This window comes from Enhydra lutris, unplaced genomic scaffold (assembly GCF_002288905.1).
Source record: "Enhydra lutris kenyoni isolate GAN:26980312 unplaced genomic scaffold, ASM228890v2 scaffoldscaffold22, whole genome shotgun sequence".
NCBI classification, from domain to species: Eukaryota; Metazoa; Chordata; class Mammalia; order Carnivora; family Mustelidae; genus Enhydra; species Enhydra lutris.
This window is the reverse complement of record NW_019154106.1, coordinates 19,414,694-19,441,848: the sequence shown is the minus strand read 5'-3', so window position 1 is coordinate 19,441,848 and position 27,155 is coordinate 19,414,694. Positions and strand designations below refer to the sequence as shown.

The 27,155-nt window shown below is 42.7% G+C and overlaps 1 protein-coding gene across 1 annotated transcript in view; it reads left to right on the top strand.

The window, feature by feature from the left end:
- Positions 1-508: 508 nt before the first annotated feature.
- Positions 509-27,155, top strand: part of LOC111150166 (alkB homolog 3, alpha-ketoglutaratedependent dioxygenase) — a 36,871-nt gene continuing 10,224 nt past the window's right edge. The window contains exons 1-8 of the mRNA XM_022507562.1: positions 509-1,194; positions 3,254-3,399; positions 4,133-4,236; positions 5,293-5,327; positions 8,949-8,996; positions 11,130-11,233; positions 12,982-13,070; positions 18,292-18,501. Coding sequence (XP_022363270.1) covers positions 3,321-3,399; positions 4,133-4,236; positions 5,293-5,327; positions 8,949-8,996; positions 11,130-11,233; positions 12,982-13,070; positions 18,292-18,501 — 669 coding nt within the window. The 5' untranslated portion in view covers positions 509-1,194; positions 3,254-3,320. The remainder of the gene's footprint in view (positions 1,195-3,253; positions 3,400-4,132; positions 4,237-5,292; positions 5,328-8,948; positions 8,997-11,129; positions 11,234-12,981; positions 13,071-18,291; positions 18,502-27,155) is intronic.

Below are 27,155 nucleotides of genomic sequence, written 5' to 3'. Positions count from 1 at the left end.
GCCCTGCTGTGCTGTTGATGGAAAGACGCACGGGCTGCGGTGGGAACGCAAAGGAAGTGCCTGTTACACTTTCCAGGGCTTCCAGGGTAAAATTCAAATCCTTTTACTTCGCACATCACGACCTGGTTTCCCAACCCCCTCGCCCTTCCCCCAGCCCCGCTGGGACCCAGTCACTCTTTCCACAGAGACCAAGGTTGCGGGCACTTAGATGTCTCCGGCTTGGTTTGGGAGCGAGGGGGGTGGATTATGGCCCGAAGGACCTTGGCCTATGAAACGCGTCTTCATTCCCACCTTCGCCATGTCCTGGCTGCCGACCCGGCTCCTATCGCACCTTCAGTCCGCGCTCGGCTCCTATGCCGGCCCTTATCTGCACCTTCAGCGAGCCGGACCTCTCGCCTCAGGGAACACGTAGCTGCCCGGACTCCAGCTAACGGCGCCGGAAGTAGTGGCGGCGGCGCGTGACGTCAGAGGAAATTCCTGACGCCGCGGCCTGTGGTTGCGAGCGGTCGGAGTCGGTGTTCCACTGTTAAGGTTCCCCGACAGCCGGTGGCGACGCGGGTCTGGGCCAGCGGGGTTCGTTCCAGGACCGGGTGGGTTTGTACCTGCGCGCCGGCTCCGCCGGCTGCTGTGGGGTCCCCGCTCCCCGCTGGGCGGCTGGGCCTTTGGGGACCGCCCCCTGAGGATCCTCCCGCGTCGACCTCCAGGACCGCGTCCCGGGGCTCCTGGAAGATAAGACTCGAAAATAGGGCAAGTTGCAAGCGCTGCTTGAGGACCAGGCTTTTTCACCGCCGAGGATCTCCTGATCTGCGCTTTAGCCGCGAGAGAGGTCTTGGTCCCGCTCTTTACAGAGGAAGAAACTCGGGCCGGGAAAGGTGAAGTCAGCTGACCGGTCATGCGGCCGGGAGCTGCCAGATTTAGATTCGGAGCGAGTCAGGCTGGCGCCCGAGCTCTCGGCGTTTGCCTTCTGCGGGGTTCTCGAGCTTTATGTGGGGGAAGAACCCCGGGGTGGAAGGTGGGCTTGCTTAGCAGTTTCTGGGCCACAACATCGGTTAGGTCTGGGTTGGGGCTCTGAAATCTCTCTTTTCAGCAGCTGTGCCCTGGCCCATAACAGCGTACTTCTCCCTTGGGAACAGAGCGAGGACTACAGCTACGGGTGTTCAGAGCTTTTGACCCTCCCGTTGAGAGAAAGTAAATGTAAGCTGTCTCTACACATCTTGTGGGTGTCGAGGGTTGGCATTTGACTCTGCCATTAGCTCTTTTGGGGCAGATGGCAGTCTCCGTCATCTCCCTACCTATTAACGGAGAAGGAATGGTATGTTTATCACCTGGGGAAATTTGTTCAGTGTACCTATTCCTGGGCTCACCTCAGCTCAGAAGGTCTGGGGAAGGTCTGGACATTGGAATGCTAGATAAGCCATAAAACGAGCTTGTCACCTGCGAGGACTTGAAATGTGAAGCTTTCTTAGAGCAATAAAGAAACGGATCATAGGTTCAGAACATGTGGCTTGAACCTCCCTGTGTTGGTCTTTTTAGTAGCTGTGCTTCTGTATTTGCTGTGAGCTAAAATTTTAATGGCAGAAATGCCAAATTAGTATTGCTGAGTATTAGGAAGTGGTTTTTTTTTTCAGTTGACTGAAAACTGGAAGTTAATAAAGTTTGAATGTTAATCTACCTCCTGTTGACTTCCCAAGTGACTCTGGGTGAGCCGCTTAACCTTGTAGTCATCATCTGTGCCCCCTTAGCACCATCTCCCACGATGCTTGTCGCAAAACGAACACTTGGATCCATCCTGAGGTGGATCCATTCTGAGACAGACCATGGGTATTTTTTTTTAAGATTTATTTATTTATTTATTCGACAAGGAGAGAGAGATCACAAGTAGAGAGGTGGGCAGAGAAAGAGGGGGAGGCAGGCTCCCTGCCGAGCAGAGAGCCCGATGCGGGGCTCGATCCCAGGACCCTGAGATCATGACCTGAGCCAAAGGCAGAGGCTTAACCCACTGAGCCACCCAGGCGCCCCAACCACATGGGTATTTTTTAATACGCTTCCAGGGAAGTTTGATATAGCCAGTTAAAACGGAATATGGAAGTGCCCTTGGAAACGGAGTCTGAGCTATTTCTCAGTATCCGTATAGGTGAGAGAATATTACAGTTTCTTTGACACTACTAAGACTAATGTCGTTTATGATAGATCTTAGAGTTTCTTAACCTGTACTTTCTTGGGAAAGAAGCAAATGTACTGTTAGAAGCAAATGTACATTGGGACGCCTGGGTGGCTCAGTCTGACTCTTGATCTTGGCTCAGGTCATGATCTCAGGGTGGTGAGATCGAGCCCTGCATGGGCTCTGCACCAGGCGTGAAATCTGTTTAAGATTTTTCTCTCTCCACGGCGAACCCTCCTACACTGTTGGTGGGAATGCAAGCTTGTGCAGCCACTCAGGAAAACAGTATGGAAGTTCCTCAAAAAGTTGAAAATAGAGCTACCCTCTGACCCAGCAATCGCACTACTGGGTATTTACCCTAAAGACACAAACGTAGTGATCTGAAAGGGCCCAGGCACCCAAATGTTTATAGCAGCAATGTCCACAATAACCGAACTATGGAAAGAACCTAGATGTCCATCAAGAGATGAATGGATAAAGAAGATGTGGTGTATATATACAATGGAATATTACGCAGCCATCAAAACCCCCAAAATCTTGACATTTGCAACAACGTGGATGGAACTAGAGGGTATTATGCTAAGCAAAATAAGTCAATCAGGGAAAGACAATTATGATCTCACTGATAAGAGGAATTTGAGAAACAAGACAAAGGATCATAGGGGAAGTGGGGGAAGAATGATGATGAAACCAGAGAAGGAGACAAACCTAAGAGACCTAATCTCAGGAAACAAACTGAGGGTTGCTGGAGGGGAGGGGGGTGAGGGATGGGGTGGTTGGGTGATGGACATTGGGGAGGGTATGTGCTATGGTGAAGGGAAAAAAAAAAAGAATCTCTCTCTTTTCTACCCCACCACCAATGCACGCTCATTCTCTCTTGGGGGGAAAAAAAAGGTTCTATAAGATTGCAAAAATGAACGTTAAAACCTGCAGTTCTAAATGACTTAGTAGGCTCCTTGATTGAGATGTGATGACAGAAATTAATTTTGTATAGACTCTCCGATTGCATTGAGCTTGAAAGGATTATAATGACTTCCTTAGGTGGTTCACACTCACAATCCTAACTAAAAGCACTTTTTTTTCCCCAAACAGATACCCTCGTGTGGTTTTAATCAGGAATGAAATCTGAAAGCTAAGAGCAGAAGCGTTTTTGGTCAATATGGAGGACAAAAGACAGCGAGCCCGAGTGCAGGGAGCCTGGGCTGGTCCCCTTAAGAGCCAGGCCCCTGCTCAGCCAGGCAAGAACTCGTGGGGATCTTGTGTGAATGTACTTGTATTTCAGTTGATGTTAAGGAGTTATTTAAAGTGTAGCTGATGCCTTGATTTTCTTGATGATCTTTTTTTTTTTTTTAAGATTTTATTTATTTATTAGAGAGATCACCAGTAGGCAGTAGGCAGAGTAGGGGGGAAACAGGCTCCCTGCTGAGCAGGGAGCCCAATGTAGGGCTCAATCCCAGGTTGATCCCAGCTCGATCATGACCTGGGCCAAAGGCAGACGCTAACCGTCTGAGCCCCAGGTGCCCCACTGGTGGTCATCTTTTTTTTTTTTTTTTTTTTTTTTTAAAGATTTTATTTATTTGTCAGAGAGAGAGGGAGAGAGAGCGAGCACAGGCAGACAGAATGGCAGACAGAGGCAGAGGGAGAAGCAGGTTCCCTGCCGAGCAAGGAGCCCGATGCGGGACTCGATCCCAGGACGCTGGGATCATGACCTGAGCCAAAGGCAGCTGCTTAACCAACTGAGCCACCCAGGCGTCCCCCTGGTGGTCATCTTTTATTGGCGGTTGAGGTATAGTGTTCCTCGGATTTTGTCACAGCTCTCCCACCTTTCAGTGTGTGTAGTGGGATCTCCGACAGACTTTACTCATTAATTTCTAAGTGTCATATCGGTTATCTTCAGCTGGATTTTATTGGCCCTTGCTCCCTAGAGCAGACTTTTTGAGTCTGTTTCACGCCCCTTCTTGCTCGTTTCAGCCCCCCCTGCTAAGAGCCGTCTCCTCCAGAGACCTGGTCACACATGGATGAGCAAGGAGCGTCACCTTTCAGACAGACAGTTTGTGTTCAAAGAACCCCAGCAAGTAAGTTCTTAATTCTCCTACAGTGCTAACAGATTTGCTTGTAAAAGCTATATTCACATAGTAGACACTCCAGTAGTGACTGAATTCACTAATGAAAGGAAGGTGAAAGGCCTTTACTTATAATGAAATGTGGCATATCAGTTCCTTAGTATGTCTGAAGATTCTTTATAGTCTGCTCCCAACTGATGGGCAAGTATAATTCCCATTTTGGGGGGAAGGAGGTTATACCGTGATTAGCACTTGCATTCGTTGTCTGAGTTCTAACATGGTTCTAACAAACCATGCTGTCTTTAGTGCTAGTGTCTTTAGCAGATGTCTCCGGATTGGGTTGAAATTTTCAGCTACTACAATGCCTGATTTTTTAGCCTTTTTTTCCCCCCATGGGGAAAAATTGTAAGAAACAGTGAAGATTCACTGTTGTTAATAACATGGAAAAAGCTAAAAATTTGTCATCTTGCTGTAATAGTGATTGTGTAAATAATGATTAAAATTTATTTCTTAGTTTATCTTGTATTTTATTTTTTAAAGGTTTAATTAAATTAATTTAAGAGAAAGAGCATGCATGTGCATGACTCAGCAGAGGAAGAGAGAATCTTTGAGGTCAACTCTGTGCTGAGCACGGAGCCCAAGCAGGGCTCAATCTTACAACCTGAGATCATGACCTAAGCCGAAACCAAGAGTCTGATGCTCAACCAACTGTGCTACCTAAGCACCCCAGTATGTCTTCTATTTTAAAAAGTTTTCCTGGAAAAATAATTAAAATAAATAAATAAATAGTTGCCTGGAAAGAAGGTTTTTCCAGAATTACTGGCTGCTTTGAAAGTGGATTAATTCTACTTTTATTATTTTTTCTTGCCCGCTAGTAACTGTGAAATAGTTCTAAGAAAAGCAGACAAGGGTCTCTGGTAGGATTGTAAAAGCTTGAAATTAAAAAAAGGGATAGTTTTAAACTTGACTTATTTTTATCAGAAATGAGAAGATGTGGTAGTCCTGCACATAAGCCTTTCTGAGGATTAGGGATCATTCCAGAAGTAAAATCTGCCTGTTTCCTTGCAGGTAGTACGCAGAGCTCCAGAGCCACGAGTAATTGAGTAAGTAATTTGTTGCCTTTCTGTATTTGCTGCCCACAGGAAAATGGAGAGCCCAGATCTTTCCCTCACTGGGTTTTCCATCTGAAAGAGATAAGGGCCCAGTTACTGTATTAATTTTAGGTTGGGATAGTTGTATCTTAGACGTCTTTAAACTTGGTCCTTTGGGAAGCCTTGCTCAATTTGCTGATGGTGTGGAAAATGCAAGAAGATACTTGTACCTTAAACTGTGATTCTGGTGTGGATTTCCTGACCCTGATTCATTAAGATCTGCAGACAGTAAGCTAAAATATCTCCTAGGTAAAGACAGAGCGGGATTTTTCCTGAGTCATTGAAATACGGTGTTTTTTGTTTTTGTTTTTTTAAGATTTATTTATTTTAGAGAGCACGCACAGGGAGGGGCAGAGGGAGAAGGAGAGAGAAACTTTAGCAGACTCCTCACTGAGCTTAGAGTTCCACACGGAGCTTGATCTCAAGACCCTGAGCTCATGACCTGAGCTAAAACTAAGAGTCGGATATTCAGCTGACTTTGCCACCTAGGTGCCCTGAAACTGGCCTTTTTTTTTTTTTTTAATAGATTTTATTTATTTATTTATTTGACATAGAGATCACAAGTAGGCAGCGAGGCAGGCAGAGAGAGAGGGGGAAGCAGGCGGCTCTCCGCTGAGCAGAGTGCCTGATGCGGGGCTCGATCCCAGGACCCATGAGATCATGACCTGAGCCGAAGGCAGCGGCTTAACCCACTGAGCCACTCAGACGCGCCTGAAACTGGCCTTTTAAGAAGACTTTCATCAGGTACTATTTTACTAGCAACACTTAACAAAAGAAAACTGCTGGAAATCTAGAGGGCCTTAAATTCTCGTATAATTGTTCCAGAGCAGTTTCATTTCCTCTTATGTTGATCTGTATATAAAAATGTCATCTTTAATTTATAGTTCCTCTTACACTGATCTGTATATAAAATACTCTTTTCCAAAATTAATGAAAGATGCTTTGTGGGGTGCCTGAGTGGCTCAGTGAAGTGGCCAACTTTTGATTTCTGCTCAAGTCATGATCTTAGGGTGGTGAAATTGAGCCCCACATCAGGCTCTGTGCTCAGTCAAGAGTTGGAGCCTGCTTGAGATTCTCTCCCTTTCTTCCTGCCCAGGAATAGTCTGTTAGACTGCTTGGCTATTTCCAGGTTGACTTGTAAGCCCAGGAAAAATTTGAAACAGGAATGTCGTCGTACTTTTTTATTTTTATTTTTTAATTTATTTATTTGACAGACAGAGATCACAAGCAGGCAGAGAGAGAGAGGAGGAAGCAGGCTCCCCTGCTGAGCAGAGAGCCCTATGCGGGGCTCAATCCCAGGACCCTGAGATCATGACCTGAGCCGAAGGCAGAGGCTTTAACCCACTGAGCCACCCAGGCGCCCCAGGAATGTCATCATACTTTCAAAGAGGGTGTATAGTTGTGGCCTGGCCACTATTTAGCTATGTATCTAGTCCTTAGGTACATTAAGGCCATCTCTCTGAACTTCAGTTTCTTTGTCTGTAACATTAAAGGTTTGGACGATAGGATCATTTAAGCAGAGTCTGGTGGCTCTCACAGTCTTGGATTCGTTTGTGAACACCATGTGACATTGCCTCCATTGGTGATAAAGAGAATAAAAAACCATGAAACTTATTACTAGGTACGGATGGGACATTCAGGCTGAAAAAATGGGCAGTTGTGAATATTCAGGTCAGAGCAAAATGACAGAAGTTCCTGCTTGACCCCAAGGTTTGTTAATTCTGGTTATCTAAAGTTTGCTCCTTAGATTCTTATTTAATAGCCAAAAATGTCACCCATGTTTAAAGTGAGCCAATTTCTTTTTTTTTTTTTTTTTTTTTTTAAAGATTTTATTTATTTATTTGTCAGAGAGAGAGAGGGAGAGAGAGCGAGCACAGGCAGACAGAATGGCAGGCAGAGGCAGAGGGAGAAGCAGGCTCCCTGACGAGCGAGGAGCCCGATGTGGGACTCGATCCCAGGACGCTGGGATCATGACCTGAGCCGAAGGCAGCTGCTTAACCAACTGAGCCACCCAGGCGTCCCTAAAGTGAGCCAATTTCTAAACATGGCCCAAAACCTATCACACTGAAACATTGTAATTGTAATTTACAATTGCAATTAAACATTGTAATTTACACTCGGGGGTGGGGCGGGGGAGACCATCTAGAGATGTCATAAATGTATATAACAATAATCCTGCCCACATTTTTGCTCGGAGGCGCTCTCACATTTGCCCAAGAGCCCAGCTCACAGATCACGAACTACTAACTCACATGGCAGAGGGTGATGTGAAAACTGTCCCTTTATGTTCTCTGTAACTGAGCTCTGTCCAGGAAGGGTCTGACTGTTATGCTGGTACAGGAACCTATGCAGTCTGGATCAGTTTTCTCACTGTGGACCTGGCCATGCTGCACTTCTGGAACAGTTTTGTACTTTTTCACATTTGATTAAATTCTGAGCTTTTACTGCCCATCTACAATGTGCAAGGCACTGGGAAACAGAACAGTAACCTATTCCTTGCCCCTCAGTAGCCCACAGTTTAGTAAATGAAATAGACATGTAATAAGAAATTGCAGTCATGTATGTTGTAAAACAGTAGAATTATAGTAGGGTCTAGTGGTAGCACAGAGGATGAGATGGTTAACATTATTTGGGCGGATTAGAGGTCAGGAAAGCATTACAGAAGGTGAGGCTGAACTGCGATGTTGAGGAATGAATTAGAATTTTCTCCCAGACTAAAGCTCAGGTGGGTTGGATTGGGGGTGCTGGATGGCAGGGAAGCATTTCAACTTGTAGGAAAGCAGGATTAGAAATACCGTGGTGTGGAGCACCGGGGTGGGCTCAGTCAGTTAAGCGTTTTCCTTTGGCTCAGGTCATGATCCTGGAGTCCTGGGATCAAGCCCTATGTTGGGCTCCCAGCTCAGAGGGAGTCTGTTTCTCCCTTTGCCCCTCCCCCTGCTAGTGCTTGCTTGCTTTTGAATAAATAAAATAAAATAAAGAAAGAAAAAATACTGTGGTGTATTTAGGAGATTCCAAACAGTAGTGGAGGATCATGAGTGAGTGGGAGCTGTCAGGAAGTGGAGCTACATCATGGGGACCTTGAATACAATGCTGAAAAGTTGGTGGGGAGCCTTTGAAGGATGTTCATCAGAGTGGGAACCTCATTAGACATGTATCTGAAAGCAGCAGAAGCTCAGAGCTCTGAGATGTATTTGCCTAGTGTAAATGCACCTATTCCAGAGTGTCCAAAGAGATGCTCTCTTTGGTACCCCTTTATGATAGATCTCTGGACCCTATCAGCCTAAATTATGGGTGAAATATAAAGGGGTAGAATTGGAATTTATTTTATCCCTGTCTTTGTCTCCATGGCCTGATCCCCTCAAGATTCAGTTCCCAGTGACATCGGTAATCTGCCACCATCTTGCCCTTCATCTCAGTAGTGGAAGAGGTGGGGATGTGCGTCCCTCACAGTGCGTGCTCATGCTGAAATGGTGTAGGTGACCGGAAGTTGGGGAGCTGCAAAGCACAGCTCTCCCACTGGGGGAGTTTATTATTTGCCTGATACTAATGAGTCTGTTTTCTTAATTTCTGTAGCAAAGAGGGTGTGTATGAAATCAGCATGTCACCCACAGGCACATCTAGGTAAGTGCATCCTCCCTAGAAAGTGACTGTAATTATAATCAAATTATAGTCTCTTAAAATATTCTGTTCCCTGACATGAAATAGGTAACTTCTGCCTCTGAAATTCTTGGGTGTGTAATATCTCTTTTTATATAGCATTTATAACTTCAGAACATTTTCATAGCCTCTCCGTCAGGTATGGTAACTGTTACTTCTGTAATTTTTTAGATGAGGAAATGCAGGCCAAGGAGATTGAGGACTTTTTCCTAGTGCCACATAGTAACTTAAAATTCGAGTTGATCTAGCCTTCACTTCTATGCTCCGGGTGCTACATTTTATTACGTTACATTATATGTATTACTACATTCATTATCGTATTAATCATATTACTGCATATATTTATATGCAACATATTAAGTTATGTTAACCCTTAATCTACATGAGTGGGTCAATATCTTAATCTACATTAAGATAAGTTTTAGTAAAGGTAAAGCATATACAACTTAGGGTATCGATGGCATTAATCATTATTAAAAGCATTTTGAGGCATACCTGGGTGGCTCAGTTGGTTAAGTGTCCACCTCTTGGTTTTGGCTCGGATCGTGATCTCAGGATCGCTGGGTCAGGGTCAGCATGTAGTCGGCTTGAGCTTCTTTCTCCCTCCCCCTCTGCTCTTTCCTCTGCTTGCACACGCTCTCTCTGTCTCTCTCAAATAAATAGATATAATCTTAAAAAAATTTTTTAAAAATATCCCCTTAATTCAAGAATATACTTATTGTCACTATAAAATAATGAAGCATTTAAAATAAATGTATCTGAACTTGCATATCTGAATGCATTGCTTACAAAGAGCTTCAGAACCTCCCTTTCAAAGCCAGTTTAACAGTCACACAAGAAACCCAGTTGCATTGTTTTGGTCGCATCTCATTGTTAACCAGACGTGGCTTCAGGTGAGCTTTGGCTCTTTAAAAAAATCAGACACACCCTCAGAGAGTGAAGTTCAGCAGAATGTTCCAAGGGCTTTGAGAACATTTCTTTTTTTTTTTTAAAGATTTTATTTATTTATTTGACAGAGATCACAAGTAGGCAGAGAGGCAGGCAGACAGAGAGGAGGAAGCAGGCTCCCTGCCAAGCAAAGAGCCCGATGTGGGGCTTGATCCCAGGACCCTGGGATCATGACCTGAGCCGAAGGCAGAGGCTTTAACCCACTGAGCCACTCAGGCACCCTGAGAACATTTCTTAAGAAGGATATCCAAAATGATTTTGAGCTGATTTGACATTACTGAAGTAAGTGTATATTCAGTGAGAGAAAGAACCCTCATTTGGAAATGTTTATTTTGATAGAGTCATAAATGATCCTTTTCCCTACTTGGCTTAGTCTCAGAAGACAACCAATTGTTAAAATAACACAGGGCCAGGCATTTTATTAATTACTCTACGTTCCATAGTGAGCCTATGAGGCAGATATCATTTTTGTGTTACAGATAAGAAAAACCAAAGTTCAGAGAAGTTAAATAATTTGCCCAAGGTTTCACAGCAGGTGGTGGTAGAGCAGTATTTGAATCATGTCTCTAAAAGCCCTCATGCATTATTTTTCCTTTATTGCCTCTTTTATTTGTCCTAACGTGAACGTTTATTTCACATGTGGAACATCATGACCTGGTGATAATTAGGTTTTGCCATGAGAGATGTAAGATGATTTCACCTACCCATGAGGAAACATCCAGATTAACTTCCTTCACTAATGGTTAGAGACTAGCTCATCTTCTCTGTGTTTTTTTTTTAAGATTTTTATTTATTAAAAAAAAAAAGATTTTTATTTATTTTGAGTGAGAGAGAGTGTGCATGAGCAGGGGGAGAAGCAAAGGGAGAGAGGGAATCTCAGGCAGACTCCACACTGAGCCCCTGATGGGGGTGCTGGATCCCAGAACCCCGAGATCATGACCTGAGCCGAAATTGAGAATTGGATGCTTAACTGACTGAGCCACCCAGACTCCCCTCTTTTTGTATTCTTCAGTTAATAATGGTTTAGTTATTTAGTTATGTTCAGTTGTAATTATTTATATATTTATATAAATATTTATATTTAGTTATATTTTAGTTATATTTAGTTATAACAATGACTTAGTTAATAATGGTTCTTTCTGCATCAAGGGTGTGTTTGTATCCTGGCTTTATTAACTTAAAAGAAGCTGACTGGGTATTGGAACAGCTTTGTGAGGTCGTTCCCTGGAAACAGAGGACTGGCATCAGAGACGGTAAGTAGATGTCTGAGATCGTACTTGTTGCTGCCTAGTCTCCCTTTCTAGAATGTTTTCTGATACCGTTGCCTTTTTCACTATGCCCAGTCCTAAGTAAACAGATTTAAAACCTAACAGGGATCCTAAAGATGAGTAGGGATTTGCCAATCAAAAGGGACAAGGAAGAGTATACTAGGCAGAAGAAACAGCAGACAGCAGGCTCAGAGATCAGAGTGAACAGGGCAGGAGCATGGAGGTGGGATTCAAGCAACCAAAGGATGTTTGGTTTGGCTGAACTGTGGTTGATATCTCTCTTTTTGAGTTTGTTCATTACCTTTATTACTTTAAATAGTGACAGTTTTCCTCTTTCTCCATAGAAACTTCCAGAGCTTTTCTTTTTCTGATTCCATTTGGCATATGTTCTTTTATGATCCTTATTACCGGCTTTTTATTTTCATTTTCATTTCATTAGAGGAGTCCAGTGTCCTTTAGTTTCAGCATTTGTGCTCTGGGAGTTTGTAAAGATTGCCTGGCTTGGAACCTGCCCCTTTGTGGGCATCCACAAGCCAACAGTATCTGCTATACCAGAGGTGGCCACTGGAGGACGTCTGTGCTCTAACATAAAATTTCCTTTCTGGCACATTGAACGAATTCAAATTTTCTGTAAAGAAAGAGGCAAAGTATACAGACTTCATTTTTGTGACTCCGACATCAGAATAGGAATCCACTTTTTCTCCTGACTCCCAGAGTTTCCACAGGAGGGCTTTGGTGGCCAGCTTGGCGTTGATCGCTGGCCTTGCCGTTCAAAGTAATTGTTAATTTTAAGCAAGTTCTAGTTAAATAGTTTTCCGATTCTTGGTTTTCTGATCTGTAAAATGGTCTAATAATAATACCTACCTCGTTAAGGGTGTTGTGATAATTAAATGAGATACAGCATGATAAGTGCTTAGCAGAATGACTGGTACATAGTAAGCCTTCGGTGAATGTTAGCTGCCTTTATCATTATTGTTCTTATTATAGCAGTTGATTTCATTTGTGGGGAAAAACAGCAGATCTATGAATAACTCCCTTCTCGATAAATTGGACATCAAAAACTTCTGACTACTATCAGCTTTGTGCTGTGGTTGGTCAGAACCCTTTTTTCTTAAAATCAAAAGGTGGCACGTGGATGAACAGTGTGTCATGTTTTGTGTGGATGTTGGTGCCACAGATTCCTGCCTACAAGGGTTCAGACTCCATAACCTGCATTTTTTAGACCCTCTCTAATCTGAACTGTTCTGCAGTGTGACTCTTTTTTTTTTTTTTTTTAAAGATTTTATTTATTAGCGAGAGAAAGATCATGAGAAGGGAGAGGGTCAGAGGGAGAAGGAGACTCCTTGTGCAGGGAGCCCAACGTGGAACTCAATCTTGGGGCTCCCGGATCATGACCTGGGCCAAAGGCTGTTGCTTAACCAGCTGAGCCACCCAGGCGCCCCTGACTCCACTCTTACTTATGTCCTCACTGACACAAACAAGTCATGTATACTCTCACCTCAGAGCTTTTGCTGCTGTGGTTTGTGCCAGCATACCTTCTCTTGTCTTCCTTGAACTCTGAGTCACTCTACTCCTGAAATCCCATGTCTTCTAAGAATGTGTAGAACCCTGAGTCAGAGCTCATCTTTACTCTGCCTTTGTGTTTCTCGTAGTTTCTTGCACATTGCATGGCACTCAGGAGGCGCCTTAAATAGCATTAAACCACTTCAAAGGCCCTGTATTTTCTTTCTTAGATGTAACTTACAAGCAACCAAGACTTACAGCATGGTATGGAGAACTTCCTTACACTTATTCAAGAATCACTATGGAACCAAATCCTCACGTATGTTGGAATATTGCTGTTGGTATGGTTTTATAGACTATGTGCTGTAAATGTAGAGAACTGTAAAATAATAGTACATTATTTTGCAGAGTTGCATGATGGTTCCTAGTACCAAAAATCCTCTGGGTTCAAAGACTGAGTCTTTGTGCTTATCATTCTCCCTGTGTTTTTTGATCTAGAGATGAACTCTGACAGTGAGAAAAAAATTGGAGCTAGAATAAACAGGAACCGGGCTTAAGGATTTCAGAAAAATGAGCCATTTCTTCAAATCTTCCCCTTTCGCCTGCTTTTCTGGCCATAACCTTCTGTGTACACCCTGGTACACGTTTGCTCTGGAACCAGATTCTTAGGACTGGCCAGTGAGGTCAGAACATCTCTTTCCATTTCTCAGGCTCTTTTGCCACTTGTGAAAAAAATCTGGTGTTTTTCTTGTTGACTTTGTATTCATTCTGTGGCTGCAGTTCTCTTAGACTTTGGAAATCTTATCGTGGGTTTGGCTTATTTCTACTGTTTCTTTTGTTTTTAAAAATTTCCATGACAGTAGACAAGGAGATTCTAGTATATAAATTAAGCTTGTCCAAAGGATAGAGTTAAGATCCAAGAAATAGCTCCCTGTTTGGTTCCTGGAATCTTGCCTTTGGCAAATAATCTTATGCTTTACTGAATGAGACTTTGAAGAAAATGGAGTTTTGCTTATGACATTGGGATAAACAGAAGTATGACACATTTTAGAGCTTCTACTAATTTGTAATAATAAACTCCCACTTGACTAAAATGTTCAGGAACAAAATATTGATGGGAGTGGGAGTGGGGACATGGCTTTTTCACATGAAAAGATAGCTGCATGCTTTTGTTTGTCGGGCTGCGTTTAGAATGTGACCCAGGGAAGTGCTGAGACCCTTTATAGCTGAGGTTGATTTGGAAACATGAAGAGAATTGAATTAGACCAATCCAACAGATGGCTGGCCATGTTTCTGTCAGAATTAATTTACCTTCTTGTCAACAGTCATAACAGAGAAGTTGAGGATTAAACAGGCTCTAGGGAGGAAGTTCTTTCCCATCATTTTAGCTAATCTTTTAGAACAGGATTTCTCAACCTTGGTATTAGTGTTTTTTGGGCCGGACAATTCCTTGTTGTTGGGGCTGTCCTGTATATTATAGGATGTTTAACAGTATCCATGACTTGTACGCAGTAGATGCCAGACATTTGCTAGGGAGCAGAACTGCCCTTGGCTAAAAACCCCTGCTTTATAATAAACGTAAGGCACATCATATATGCTGAGTAGTATGGCCTCTTACGCTTTGAGGACATTTTGACAACTCTTCAAAAGAATTTTTTAATGACAGTCTTTTTCTTATAATGTATGTAATATGAATTTATTTTTTAAAATTTTAGAAACTACAGATAAGCCTGAAGAATATTAAAATTTTGGGTAATTCTTCCACCTAATGTTTGGCTCTAGTCTTTTTATTTTTTAAAGCAGACTCCATGCCCTACATGGGGTTTGAACTCACAACTCTGAGATCCAGAGTCACATGCTCTACCAACTGATCCAGCCAGGCACACCTCCCTCCCCCCGCTTTTTTTCATTTTAAGGAAATAAACAGAGACTTTGTCTATAAAAATACCAATTATGTATACTACATTTCATTTAACTGTATCATTAACATGTCTTCGTATCATTAAGTATTCTTTTAAATCATATCTAATAGCTGCGTAGTAGTCCATAACCTGTATGTACATAGCATAATTTATTCAAACAGGCTTTTTTGTTGGCTATTAAGGTTGTCAGAATTCTTTTATTTGAATTTGGCTGGCTCATAACTTTGTATTCCTCAGTTAAAGATTTAGTTTGTTTTTCTGGCACTGTGAACAAAATCAAAAGAGATGCCTCTTGGACTTTTTAAAGGTATATATGCGTGTTGGGGTTCTTACTTAATTTTAACTTGTTTAATTTTTAAATTATTACCTCAAGCTTAATAACCCAAAGCACAGGAGCAAATTCAGTCAGAGGTTATTAATCTTTTAGTCTTTTTTGAACTAAATCTTCTATGAACCCAGTGTATGAAAATAAAGAAGTGCCTTGACTGGCTGGGAGTCCCACCAGCTTGACCTCACCTTTCTCCTACTGAATTTCCAGAGACACCTTTGTGGTACCTAAGACTCTACAAAACACTTTTTGAAATCCACTGAATAGGTCCTTTCACTTCTGTGATTCATATTTTCTCATACTCTTTTCCTCAAATGTCTTTTAAGGATAGAATGTCTTCACTGAACAGTGAGATGATGCTGAATTTTAATTTAGACATTCAGTTCTGAGGGATCTGTATATAGAGTATTGGTTGGAGAGTCTAAATTAATCCTCTAGTTCATTATCCCCTTTTTTTCTCCTTACTTCACCACCAAAAATAACCAGTAAAAATATATACCCACTTAGAAACATAAAGCAAACTTGGAGTTATCACAGTACTCAGTCCCTAAGCAAGTCAGGGAAGTGCTAATTAGTTTTTCAGTCACATTGCAAAAAAGCTATCTTCCTCTTTTACATTCTTGTTTTTCTTGCTAAGTGTATAATTCTAGCATCTGATCTTTATCTCCATGAAGATAAGCTTAAAGCCATAAAATAAATAGGAAATACAGCTTGCTAACATTATTAGGAAAGTTCCCTTTGAAATTTATTCTCTAGAACATAGGTTAGTTTAATAACATTTCTGTTTTACTGATCTAAGTTTGGTTTGTTGTTGTCATTGTTTATTTTAAAAAATTCTCTGCTTAGAATGTAATGCTAGTATCCGTAATAAGGAATCCCAGCTTACCACGATTGCTACATCACAGCAAAGCTGAGTGATTCCCACATATGCTTGCTTGGCAGTTTTACCTGACAGTAGCTGTGGGATATACTTAAAATATTATGTTTTCCTTTGCTGAACATCTCTTCCTTCACTAGCATACATAGAACCTGATTTTGAAGGTGTTCTGTAAGGTAGAGTTTTTAAAATAAAATCAGTGGATACCTGAAGGGGTCCATGAAATCCTTTTGGGAAGTGCACAGGTCAAAACTATTTATATCATACTTGGCGAGTGTGACGTTTTCACTCTGTCGAATTTTCACTGATGATACGAAAGTAATGGTGGGTAAAACTTCTGGTGCTTGAGCATCAGTCAGGTCATTGTCATCAAACTTTACTATCATGGTATTCTTCACCACCATTCACTTCTGGTTAAAAAAAAAAAAAAGGCTGGTTTCATTTAAGAACGTTCCTCAAAGCAATAAACATTATTAGTTTTATTAAATCTCAGTGTTTGGGTTCATGTCTCTCTAATAGTTTGATGAAATGGAAAGTATGCATAAAGCAGTCCTGCTACAAGCCAAGTGTGATGGTTGTCAAGGCGCAAAACACTTGTATGATTCTTCAAGCTAGAGCTGAACTGCCCACTTCTATCGTGGACCATTTTTGTTTGGAAGAACAACTAGCAGACAAACTATAGTTATTCCGGCTTGAGTATTTGGTTGCCATTTTCTCATAAATGAGTGAAGTGAGTGTCCCTTGAAGGAAAACAATGGATAGGTTTTGTTACTTATAAAAGTTGAGTTTTCAAGAGAATTAGAGTTTTGGAAAAAGTCATACCCGCCACTTTGATCCTGACCTCTTTCTATTTCTATTTCTCTTAGTCTTTTCTGATGAGATCAGTGCTGATATTAATGGATATGATTTTTTAAGATTGTACAATGAAATGTGTCAACAGTAATGTCTGTCTGTATTACTCATTGGATCAGTATTTTCCACATGACCAATGCTTGATGTTATAGAATCATGAAAGATTAAAAGACTTATTTGAAGTGCAAGCCGGACCAGTAGATTTAAATGTAATTGTTGGTGTGGTTTCCAGTTCCACACTGCAGCCGACCTTTAGGAAGTCAGTACTTGTTGAGTTTTTGTGTAATAGCAAAGAATATCCACAATTATTTGGAAAGGCTGGAAAAGACTCCTGCCCTTTTCTAACTACATATTCATGTGAAGCCAATTTTCTTCACATACTTAGCAAAAACAACATATTGTAACAGACTGAAGGCAGAAGTAGATGTGAGAATCACCTCTCTTCAGTGAAGCCAAACAGTAAAGAAATTCGCAAAATAGTGCCACTCTCTTCGTGCCAATTTTTGTATTGGAAAATAGAGTTATTTTTTGTAAAATAACGTTTATGTTAACATGTCATGGGTTTGTATTTTTTAAATGAATTAATCAATAGTTTAACTTTTTTAGGTTTTAATTTTTAATATGATAAACATCATAGCTGTAACCCATATAAACAGAAGTTCTTTGAGGTCCTCAATTTTTGATAGGGGTGTGAGAACAACTGTCCTAAAAGGAAGTTTTATTTAAAAAAAAAAAAAAAAAAGCAAGTTCTGTAAAGTACTTGAGGTTTTGTGGCAGGAAGTCAGAATTCTAACAAGAACTAATACAAGCTATGCTGATTGTAGCTCCCAGCTACAACCTAAGGTCGTGGGTCATAGCTTCCTGTACTGCATGTGGCAAGACATGAGTTTAAGAGACAAACCACACGAGTGGACTGGGTGCTCAGGAGGCAGGGCTGTGGCATCTGTGTAAACTGTCTATAGCTCACGGCCCAGGTGTTTATCAGGGCCCCATCATAATTCTATTCTGTAGAATGTTTTTTTCCCTTTGGTTCTATTTTTAGGAAGTTAGCCACTCTGGAAATACTGAATATCTTTTTTTAAAAGCAATTCTGTCATTCGTGATAAAATAGGAGTCGAATGAAGAGGGCCACCCAGCAGGAAAGTTGTTTCCCTCCTCAGACTTCAGTCTGTATCTGCCAATATCCTGGCAGCCCATCGGCTGTGGCGGCAAGCCGGGCTCCGCACTCCACTTACCTCCTTACTGCCTGACCGTGATGACGGTCGTGAGTTTCGCACGGACTGAAAGGATGAGATGGGAAGAGAGGGTTGGTCCTCATGACGTTGCTACACCAAGTTTAGTACCTTAATGAAATCGTGGAGGTCAGCTTGCATCGAAGTAGAAATAATGGGCGGGAATCGACTCCTCTTGCCTGTGGCTGTCGCATTCCCTGCGTTTTGCTTACTCCATGCCCCTGTTCGTAGCATGACCGATTTTACCCTGCCTCCCGTTTTACCTGTGGCTGCCACCTTGTGTCTGATGGGAACCATCTCTGCCCTTTCTCTTGGCCTCCCGATTGCAGTGGCATCCTGTGCTGCGCACACTGAAGGACCAAATCGAAGAAAACACTGGCCACACCTTCAACTCCTTGCTCTGCAATTTGTACCGAAACGAGAAGGACGGTGTTGACTGGCACAGCGACGATGAACCTTCGCTAGGGAGATGTCCCGTCATCGCTTCACTGAGCTTTGGTGCCACACGCACTTTTGAGATGAGAAGGAAACCCCCACCAGTGAGTATTCGCTTTAAGTTTTTCCTGCCTTCTAATACTTTGTGAAAAACGTAGCGCCCTGTAAAGCTCCTGTGTTCAGATTTAGAGAATGGGAGTACGTGTTTTATTGTTGAAATGTTTTCAACTGATCGCCTACCCCATGGTTAACATTAGACTCCCTCCCTCCCTTCATTCATTCATTCATCATCTTACCCAGCAGAAACTGCTTCCCAGGTGCCAGGTGCCAGGGGCCCGTTTCCATTGGGTGGAAAGGACCATACACAATCCCTGTCCTCATGGACATAGGGGATATTGAAATAATTATTGAAATAATTAGAATTATGATAAATGCTGTGAAGGAGAGCTTATAAAGGGAAGGCTCAAGCTAGTAGATGCGAGATGGGAAAGGAAGATGGTGTGAGGAAGATGCCCCTGGGACCTTGTCGTATGGAAGTCTTCTGCATAGCTGTCTTGCCTCTTTTCTGTGAGGGAACATTGAAAGCATACTCCTTGCCTTCTTAGCCATCTTCTGACATACAGATGAACCTGTAATTCTTTCAGAAAATAGATACTCAAGCCAAATTATCAGAGGTGGTGGTCTGTCCAAGTTTGGAGAAGCAGGGACTAAACTGTAATGACTTTAGTTTTCCGTCCCCGCTTTTACCTGTATTACATGACATTTGAGGGACATGACCGTTAATTTTCTTTCTTAAATCCAAAAATTATAGGACCTTAGAACTAAGATAGATAGAAGAATAGTAGGAACTCAAAAGAGCAAACCTCTCCCAGATTCTCTTACTATCTTTGTGTCTTTTTCTTACCAAGCTTCCCGATCAATTAGCTTATCACATTAAAGCAGACCCAGTCCGTGCAGAAGGGCTTATAAGGCTGTGTTTAGAATATGACCTAATCCAGACCAAACAGTTAGTGTGTCAGGGCTCATGTCTGGTTCTTCATCAGATATGCTGCTTCTAAGAACATGGTTAATGGGCCGGGCTCTTTTCCTGGCATGTATTTCAGTTTCCAAGCATGGTATTTTGAAGCATATTGTGTTATTTGCATTTACGCCATTAAGCAGCTTTTGTTGGTGTTATTTCCATCCATTAGGTTTCCTTTGGTCTGAGTCAGCAGGGGGCTCGTCAGTTGCCAGTGAGTTACAGGGTGAACTGGTTCCTCAGCACTTGGAATAGACTTCACAGTTCCATGGGTGATTAGCCTTCTCACACGCCAGGAGTACCACTTGAGAAGCAGACAACCCTACCTTTGCCATATTCTCTTCGGGTATGGCTGTGCTTTATATGTAGCCTTCCACTTAGTTAAAACCCAGTTAAATTATGTGAATAATTCATCCTGCCCTTGGGAAGACTCGTGTTATGTGAATAGCAGAGGAACACCTTGTGTCTCATTTTAAGTTCAGGTGCTCTTCTCAAGCCGGGCCTAAGGAACACCGACTTTTTTGTCAGGCATGGCCGTGGGAGCCGGGGCAGTAGCAGTGATTGAGTGAGATAAAATCCCCCTTTCCCTCCTGGAGCTTATGATCTAGCACATGCTGGTGCTGTGCCTTCCTGTGGGAGTTCTCCTTCCCCCTCTCTGACTGGCACGTAAGCTGTGCTAGATGCAGTATAATGTTTGGTGTAATCCTAGCCTCTCGTTCTTGGTGGTTTTTTCTTTGTTGCCAGGTATTTTAAGTGTTCAGTTACTGTTTCTTTACACACATCCATTCACCACCACCACCCCCCTTTTAAAAACATTTTTGGCCTATTTATAGATTTGAAGCCTAAGGATTCCCAAAGCATGCTTTCTGGATAATTAGTTTTACTGTAGAAGCAGTTTCCAGCCATTAAGCATTAGCAGTGTTCTGGTGCTCAGGATACACCCCATTCCATTTCCCCTCCAGGCAGCCGAAGGTCTTCTTTTTCTCATATAAAAACATTAGTCATGGTGACCAAGAGCTCTTTCTTGGTAATATACCTGATGTCTGTTACAGGTTAATGAATGGATGGATAATACAACTACCACACAGCCTTGAAGGCAACCATTTGGAGGAAAATCTCAGTTTAAGAGGGAGACCACCCATACTGAAGCTTTATCTTCTCAAGGCTTCTTACAGTTTATTTTGATGAGTATAGTGAACGCACAGGCCATGAAATACTAAAAGTGTGGTACTGTCCCTTTAATTATCTGCCAGTAGCCGGGGAATCTGTAATATACCTATGATGGCTGATTTAATAAAAATATAGACCTCCTAAGTAAGAAAATTCACCTGAGATCTTAAAACAAAGTTGGCTGAGGACACAGATTTGGGAGGAAGTATGAAGGTGTCAGTACCGTACCTCTGGCTATTGACTCCAGTAAGTCTTGGCTTCCTGCATAATCTAAACTATGACTGAGTTTGATATAATTGTATATCCCTTCAGTTCTGGCTTTTGTTTAAGATGGGAAAATTGAAGGTTTATATATTGGAAATGATCATCATGCATTACTGAGTACAGTTTAAAAATGCCCCCTACCCCCCGCCAGAAGCTGTAAGTTCCATTCTTGGGTAAACAAGACCCAAGTTTAAACTTTTGGAAGGACTCATTTAGGTTTCTTTAACAGATTCCAAAATCTAGGGCTGCACAAATCTAGCTAAAGCAGAAGCACAGAAGCCTTTCTTAGAGTTGACAGCATTAGGCATGTGTGTTAGAGTACATCAGCTCTGTCTTATTATAACGATCCCTTTTCTGAAGGATTGAAAGGAAGTGGTTTTTGCAAATCTGTGTCTACTTTTCTTTCTAAACTCCGGTGAGGGTTCTGAGAGCATGACTCATGATTCATATAACTCAAGGTAAAAGCATAAATTAAAAAAGTATAAATTACGTTAGTCTTCTGTGCAGAATTTGTAGGAGCCTGACTTTCTGTCAGGAAACGCTTAGGAACCGAACTTCATATGCCACTATAGGCTGTAATTTTCATGTCTGTCAACAAGACATTCAGAGTCTGTTAGAGGTTGTAGGAGGGAATCTCTTTCAAAATCTGGTTCGCTTTTACCTATCAGAAGAGAAGCTGAATACCTGTTTGACTTGAGTCAAAGTTTCTCATCTGAAAGTGACATAGAAGAGTCCTGAGATTTCTGTGTACTTTATTCAGGTATGCGGTTTTGAGACAGAAAAGCATCTGTTTGGGGCCACTTTGTTGTCGTTGCTTCCTGCCCTCCCCTCCAGCCTGCAGCAGCCGTTCGTTGTGCCTTCTGGCACCTTCGGCCGCTCTCTGTAGCTGCTGATCTTCTGCAGGCCGCCCAGGTTCTGCACACGGCATTCCTCACTGTTTTGCCTGTGCTGAGACGGCAAGGAGCTCTTTGTTTCCTAAGTCCGAGTGCCTTCTGACTCATGCAGTCGGCTCAGCGGGCCTCATGCAGGCCTCGTCCCTGGGGTAAACGTTTCACCCCTCCAAGCTGCGAATCTTGCTTCAGTGTCCTCTAGTCCAACCCAGTCCACTCCTGCCCATTCATTTTGATTTTAGAGTAAATTACCATTTCCTTTAATGACAACAAGGTACTCGGTGGCCGAGGAAACTTGCCCGATCTTGCTGTTCCATTCACCCCATTCCTTCTTTTGTTAATTCAGTTAAAGACAGAGTGAATAGCACCATATCTGTCTACTGGCCAGTGTCAGGATATACTCTCTCAAGACAAAAGTAAAGCGTACCAAATATACTTCGGTGGACACTTTTTTAGAAACCAAGACCCTTTTTTTATTCCTTCAAGCTGGGCTCATTAAAGTTTATCTATACTCCTTGTCCCAGACCCAGTTGTACTTTCCAAAATGCGTCGTGTCCCTGCTGTAAAGATGAGGCTGGTTCTTTTCCCAGCTAGCTTTAATTCTATACTGAAAAACAAGCTGGAAAAGGAACTACAAAAGCCATTTGGCAGGCTGCTATTTCTCTGTCGGTTACCATGGAAACAGTGATGGCTGAGTTGGGGGGATATTAGATAATAGCAGGAAGTTTGTGATGTGCTGGAGGTTTAGATGCCAGAAGCCTTGTTCTTCTAGCACATTACCCATGGATAAGCTCTGTCCTTCATCAGCTGAATCCTGAAAATGTGAAGGGCTTCTGTCCACCTCAGGCTAGTGAGTTGAGTTGAGGCAAATTCAGCATTTCTCAAGCCGCTTCTCTCTCTAGCACCTTCTGAAGAACGTGAACTCTGTTCATAGGACCAGAAGAGGTGGTTGTAAAACCACTTCCAGTGGTGCAGGCTCTGAGAGCTCCCAGTGACTTGGAGTTCCTAGTACCTCTCTTGCTCATTGGTTTTTTTGTCTGCTCTGGGAAGAACAGAGTATGAAAAGGTCAGTTTGATCATAAATACTGATATTTTTTCAGGACTTTAGAAGAAATGAGGATATCAGAATCCAAAATGCTGTAATACTGACTAGCTTAAATTTAAAAGCTGGATAAGCTACATGGGGCAATATTTCATGGAGTAGTGACTGACCCTCCGCCTCAGCCAGCACCCCACTGCTGCTGGTCGGTTATCCAAATCTCTTAATCAGCCCTACTTCTGATTACAGCGTCTGTTCTGAGAAGTTACAGGAAATACCGGAAAGAAATTGTTGATGACCGTCGTCTTTTTAATACATCCCTAAATGAAATCTAGAAAATCATTTTCATTTCCTGTTTCTGTCACTGATATTGGCAAAAAGCACCTATCCACCTCATTTACATTTTCTTCTTTGTAAATAGGGTAATAATTGGTAGCTACTTTATGAGAACAGAGTTGCTGGAATAATCCGTGAATTTTTAAGCTGTTAAAAATGCTAGATGCCACAGTGACTTTTCAGATTTGGAAATTGGAAAAGGACGTGAAAGGCAGTGAAGCCAAAACCCCAAGATTCCTCTGGCCTGTGAAATGGCATTCATTGAGGGAGTAGAAGGGAGACTTGGGGAGGGTGACACGTGGCCTGTGGACCAGGAATCTTTGAGCTCCTATCTCTAGGGCCATTTAATGGTTTGGAGAATGTGAGTCAGTGGATGGGTAAATGAAAATGTGCATGTTTGAGCCCATAAAGCTGAGTAGTTCTGGTAGGACTTGAATTATCTTCAGACGTGAAATCCTGTGAGAGCTGGAATCATCATTTGCTGCCTTGGGGCCTTATCTCAGCTGGAATCCATGCCCTGACTGCCCCTGGGAAGAATTAATTTTTGCGGGGCGCCTGGGTGGCTCAGTGGGTTAAGCCTCTGCCTTCGGCTCCGGTCATGATCTCAGGGTCCTGGGATCGAGCCCCACATTGGGCTCTCTGCTCAGCAGTGAGCCTGCTTCTTCCTCTCTCTGCCTGCCTCTCTGCCTACTTGTGATCTCTCTCTCTCTGTCAAATAGACAAATAAAATCTTTAAAAAAATAAATTAATTTAAATAAATTAAAAAAAAAAGAATTTTTGCCACGGATGGCACAGTTTTGTAGTGCACTGGCAGTCCTTTTAATCTTGGAAGAACAACCTTTTCCAAAGTGATTCATCATATTTGCATGTGCCATGATTAGGAATGCCATGATTAGGAATGGGGTCTGCTTCCAAACTTGACTTTTTTTTTTTTTTAAACATATAATGTATTATTTGCCCCAGGGGTACAGGTCTGTGAATCATCATGCTTACACATTTTGCAGCACATCCCCCCAGTGTCCATGACCCTGCCACCCTCTCCCTACCCTGCCGTCCCCCAGCAACCCTCAGTTTGTTTTCATGAGATAAAGAGTCTCTTATGCTTTGTCTCCCTCCCAATCCCATCTTGTTTCATTTTTTCCCTTCCTGCACCCCATGACACCCCACCCTGCCTCTCAAATTCCTCACATCAGAGAGATCATATGATAATTGTCTTTCTCTGACTTAATTCACTTAGCATAATACCCTCTAGTTCCATCCACGTCGTTGCAAATGGCTAGATTTTGTTTCTTTTAATAGCTGCATAGTATTCCATTGTGTGTGTATACCTCATCTTCTTTATCCATTCATCTGTTGATGGACATCTAGGTTCTTTCCATAGTTTGGCTATTGTGGATGTGGCTGCTGTAAACATTCAGGTGCACATGCCCCTTCGGATCCCTATATTTGTATCTTTAAGGTAAATACCCAGTAGTGTGATTGCTGGGTTGTATGGTAGCTCTACTTTCATCTTTTTGAGGAACATCCATGCTGTTTTCCAGAGTGGTTGCACCAGCTTGCATTCCCATCAACAGTGTAGGAGGGTTCCCCTTTCTCTGCATCTTCGCCAACATCTGTTGTTTCCTGACTTGTTAATTTTAGCCATTCTGACTGGTGTGAGGTGGTATCTCACTGTGGTTTTGATTTGTATTTCCCTGATGCTGAGTAATGTTGAGCACTTTATCATGTGTCTGTTGGCCATTGGATGTCTTTTTTTTTTTTTTTTTTTCTTTTTTTGAGATTTCTATTCATGTATTTGACAGAGACCACAAGAAGCCAGAGAGGCGGGTGGGGGTGGGAAGCAGGCTCCCCACCGAGCAGAGAGCCCGAGGTGGGGCTCGATCCCGGGACCCTGAGATCACGACCTGAACCAAAGGCAGAGCCTCCAACCCACTGAGCCACCCAGGCACCCCTGGATGTCTTCTTTGCAGGAATTGTCTGTTCATGTCCTCTGCCCATTTGTTGATTGGATTCCTTGTTCTTTGGGTGTTGAGTTTGATAAGTTCTTTATGAATTTTGGATACTAGCCCTTTATCTGATACATCATTTGTGAATATCTTCTCCCATTCTGTCAGTTGTCTTTTGGTTTTGTTGACTGTTTGCTGTGCAAAAGCTTTTGATCTTGATGAAGTCGCAGTAGTTCATTGTTGCCCTTGCTTCCCTTGCCTTTGGCGATGTTTCTAGGAAGAAGTTGCTATGGCTGAGGTCGAAGAGGTTGCTGCCTGTAAAACTTGACTTTTTAAAATTGTGTCCCAGTGGTAGAAATTTTTTCTCCCCTTGCCATACCCATAAGAACTATTGCTAAGCCTTGTGGTGACGGTCTCCTCTTTCCCAAGTGCTGCTTTCATGGTAGATGACTGCTTGGCTGGGGCAGAAGAGGGCTTAGTGAGTTTGAGGAAGAAGAAGCAGGCCCCACACCAGAGTAGAGTGCGCAGTGGAGCCCCAGAGCAGGTGATGAGGTGGGGAGAGTGGGCAGGGGCCAGATCATGCAGAGGCTTCATGAGCCTCAGGAAGGAGCAGATTTTAAGCCCATTAAGAAGCACTGGAATGTGTGAGGCAGAAGAGTGACATGATCTGATGGATAATTTTACAAAGTCATTTGCTGCCGTGTGGAACCTGGACTAGAGAGGAGCAAGAGCGGAAGCCAAGGGACCAATTAAGAGCTTGTTATACCTCGCGTGTACCAAGGCCAAGAAGGACAGAGGTGAACAGATTCAATGACATGAGCTCAGAGGAGCAGGGATTCGTAAGAGAGGCCTGGGAATAATGGTCTGAAAGTGTTAATATGGAGTATCTCCTGGCTGGCTGGATGTGAGAGACATGATCACTTTCCATGTGAGAGGGCTTTAGGCATTTGGAATCCTGGAGATAGCAAGGTTTCAATTAGGACATGCAAGTCAAGGGAACCTTCAGAGCACATGAGGTTGGGGATCGAGGGGTGTTCGCTCATCACTGGATTGGAATTCAGAGGACACAGAAGAAGGGTATAGGAGGGGAGATCAGGCCTGATCAGGTCACGTCTGGGAACAGTCTGGGAATGAGTTTTGTGTTTTTGATGGATGACTGGAGAACACTGCACTTTTGCTGGGGGCTGGGGTCAGCTGGATGTCAGCCATGGGTGACATTTGTTTCTGGCGCTGCAATGTTGCGGGGGAGCTCTTTCAAGATAACGGTTCCTTTAAGTTGCATTTCTTAGAAATATGTTGCCAAAGATGGAATCATTATTACATTAAGCCTTCTGGTTTCAAATGTGTATTCAATGTTGCTAGAAGGACTGTAACAGTGAGGTTAAATCCACGTTTATTTTTGCTGAAATTCAGTAACTTCTTACTCCCACACCGCCCCTGGCACTGTGTTGACGAGTCTGAACAATAGACACTGTCAGCAGTATTTCGCTCTGTTTGCCTTTCCACGTGTTTCCGTCCAGATGGAAAGGCAGGAGTTCTCATGCTAGTCTGGTCCCCAGTGCCAAGTTTTCGCTGCCTACGGAGAGAGCCTCTGTTGCTCTGAACAACTGCCAGACCTCCCAGGCAAGACCTTGGTGAGGTTCTGACTTACTGAACTATGGAGGTCACCGGGTATCCCTGGTATAGGATGACCAATCACCCGGGCCAGTCCTCATGCTTCCTTAGTGTCCTCACTCATCTCACCAGAACCTTCCATGCCAAACATCAGGGAAGAGTTGGATAAAAATGCAAAGATTTGTTTGTGGCAAATGAGTTTGAACCTGTTTGGGACAAGATAACCTCAGTGATTTCAAATCTGTATTTTTCCAGCCAGCCTTTTACTTTAGCAGATCTCATTTCAGAAACAGCTGCTTCTCTTTTTAAAGTAATGTATTTCAGATCGATATTGAGGATACAGTCATTTGAAGTGTGGTTTGAGTCAGCAGAGTAGTAAGTAGAGATGACATTGTGGGGTCCTAGCTTTATTCTCTTTCTGTAATTTCCACAAGTAATGTATTTTGTTTATGTCAGATTAAAAAAAAACATGTTGCCACTA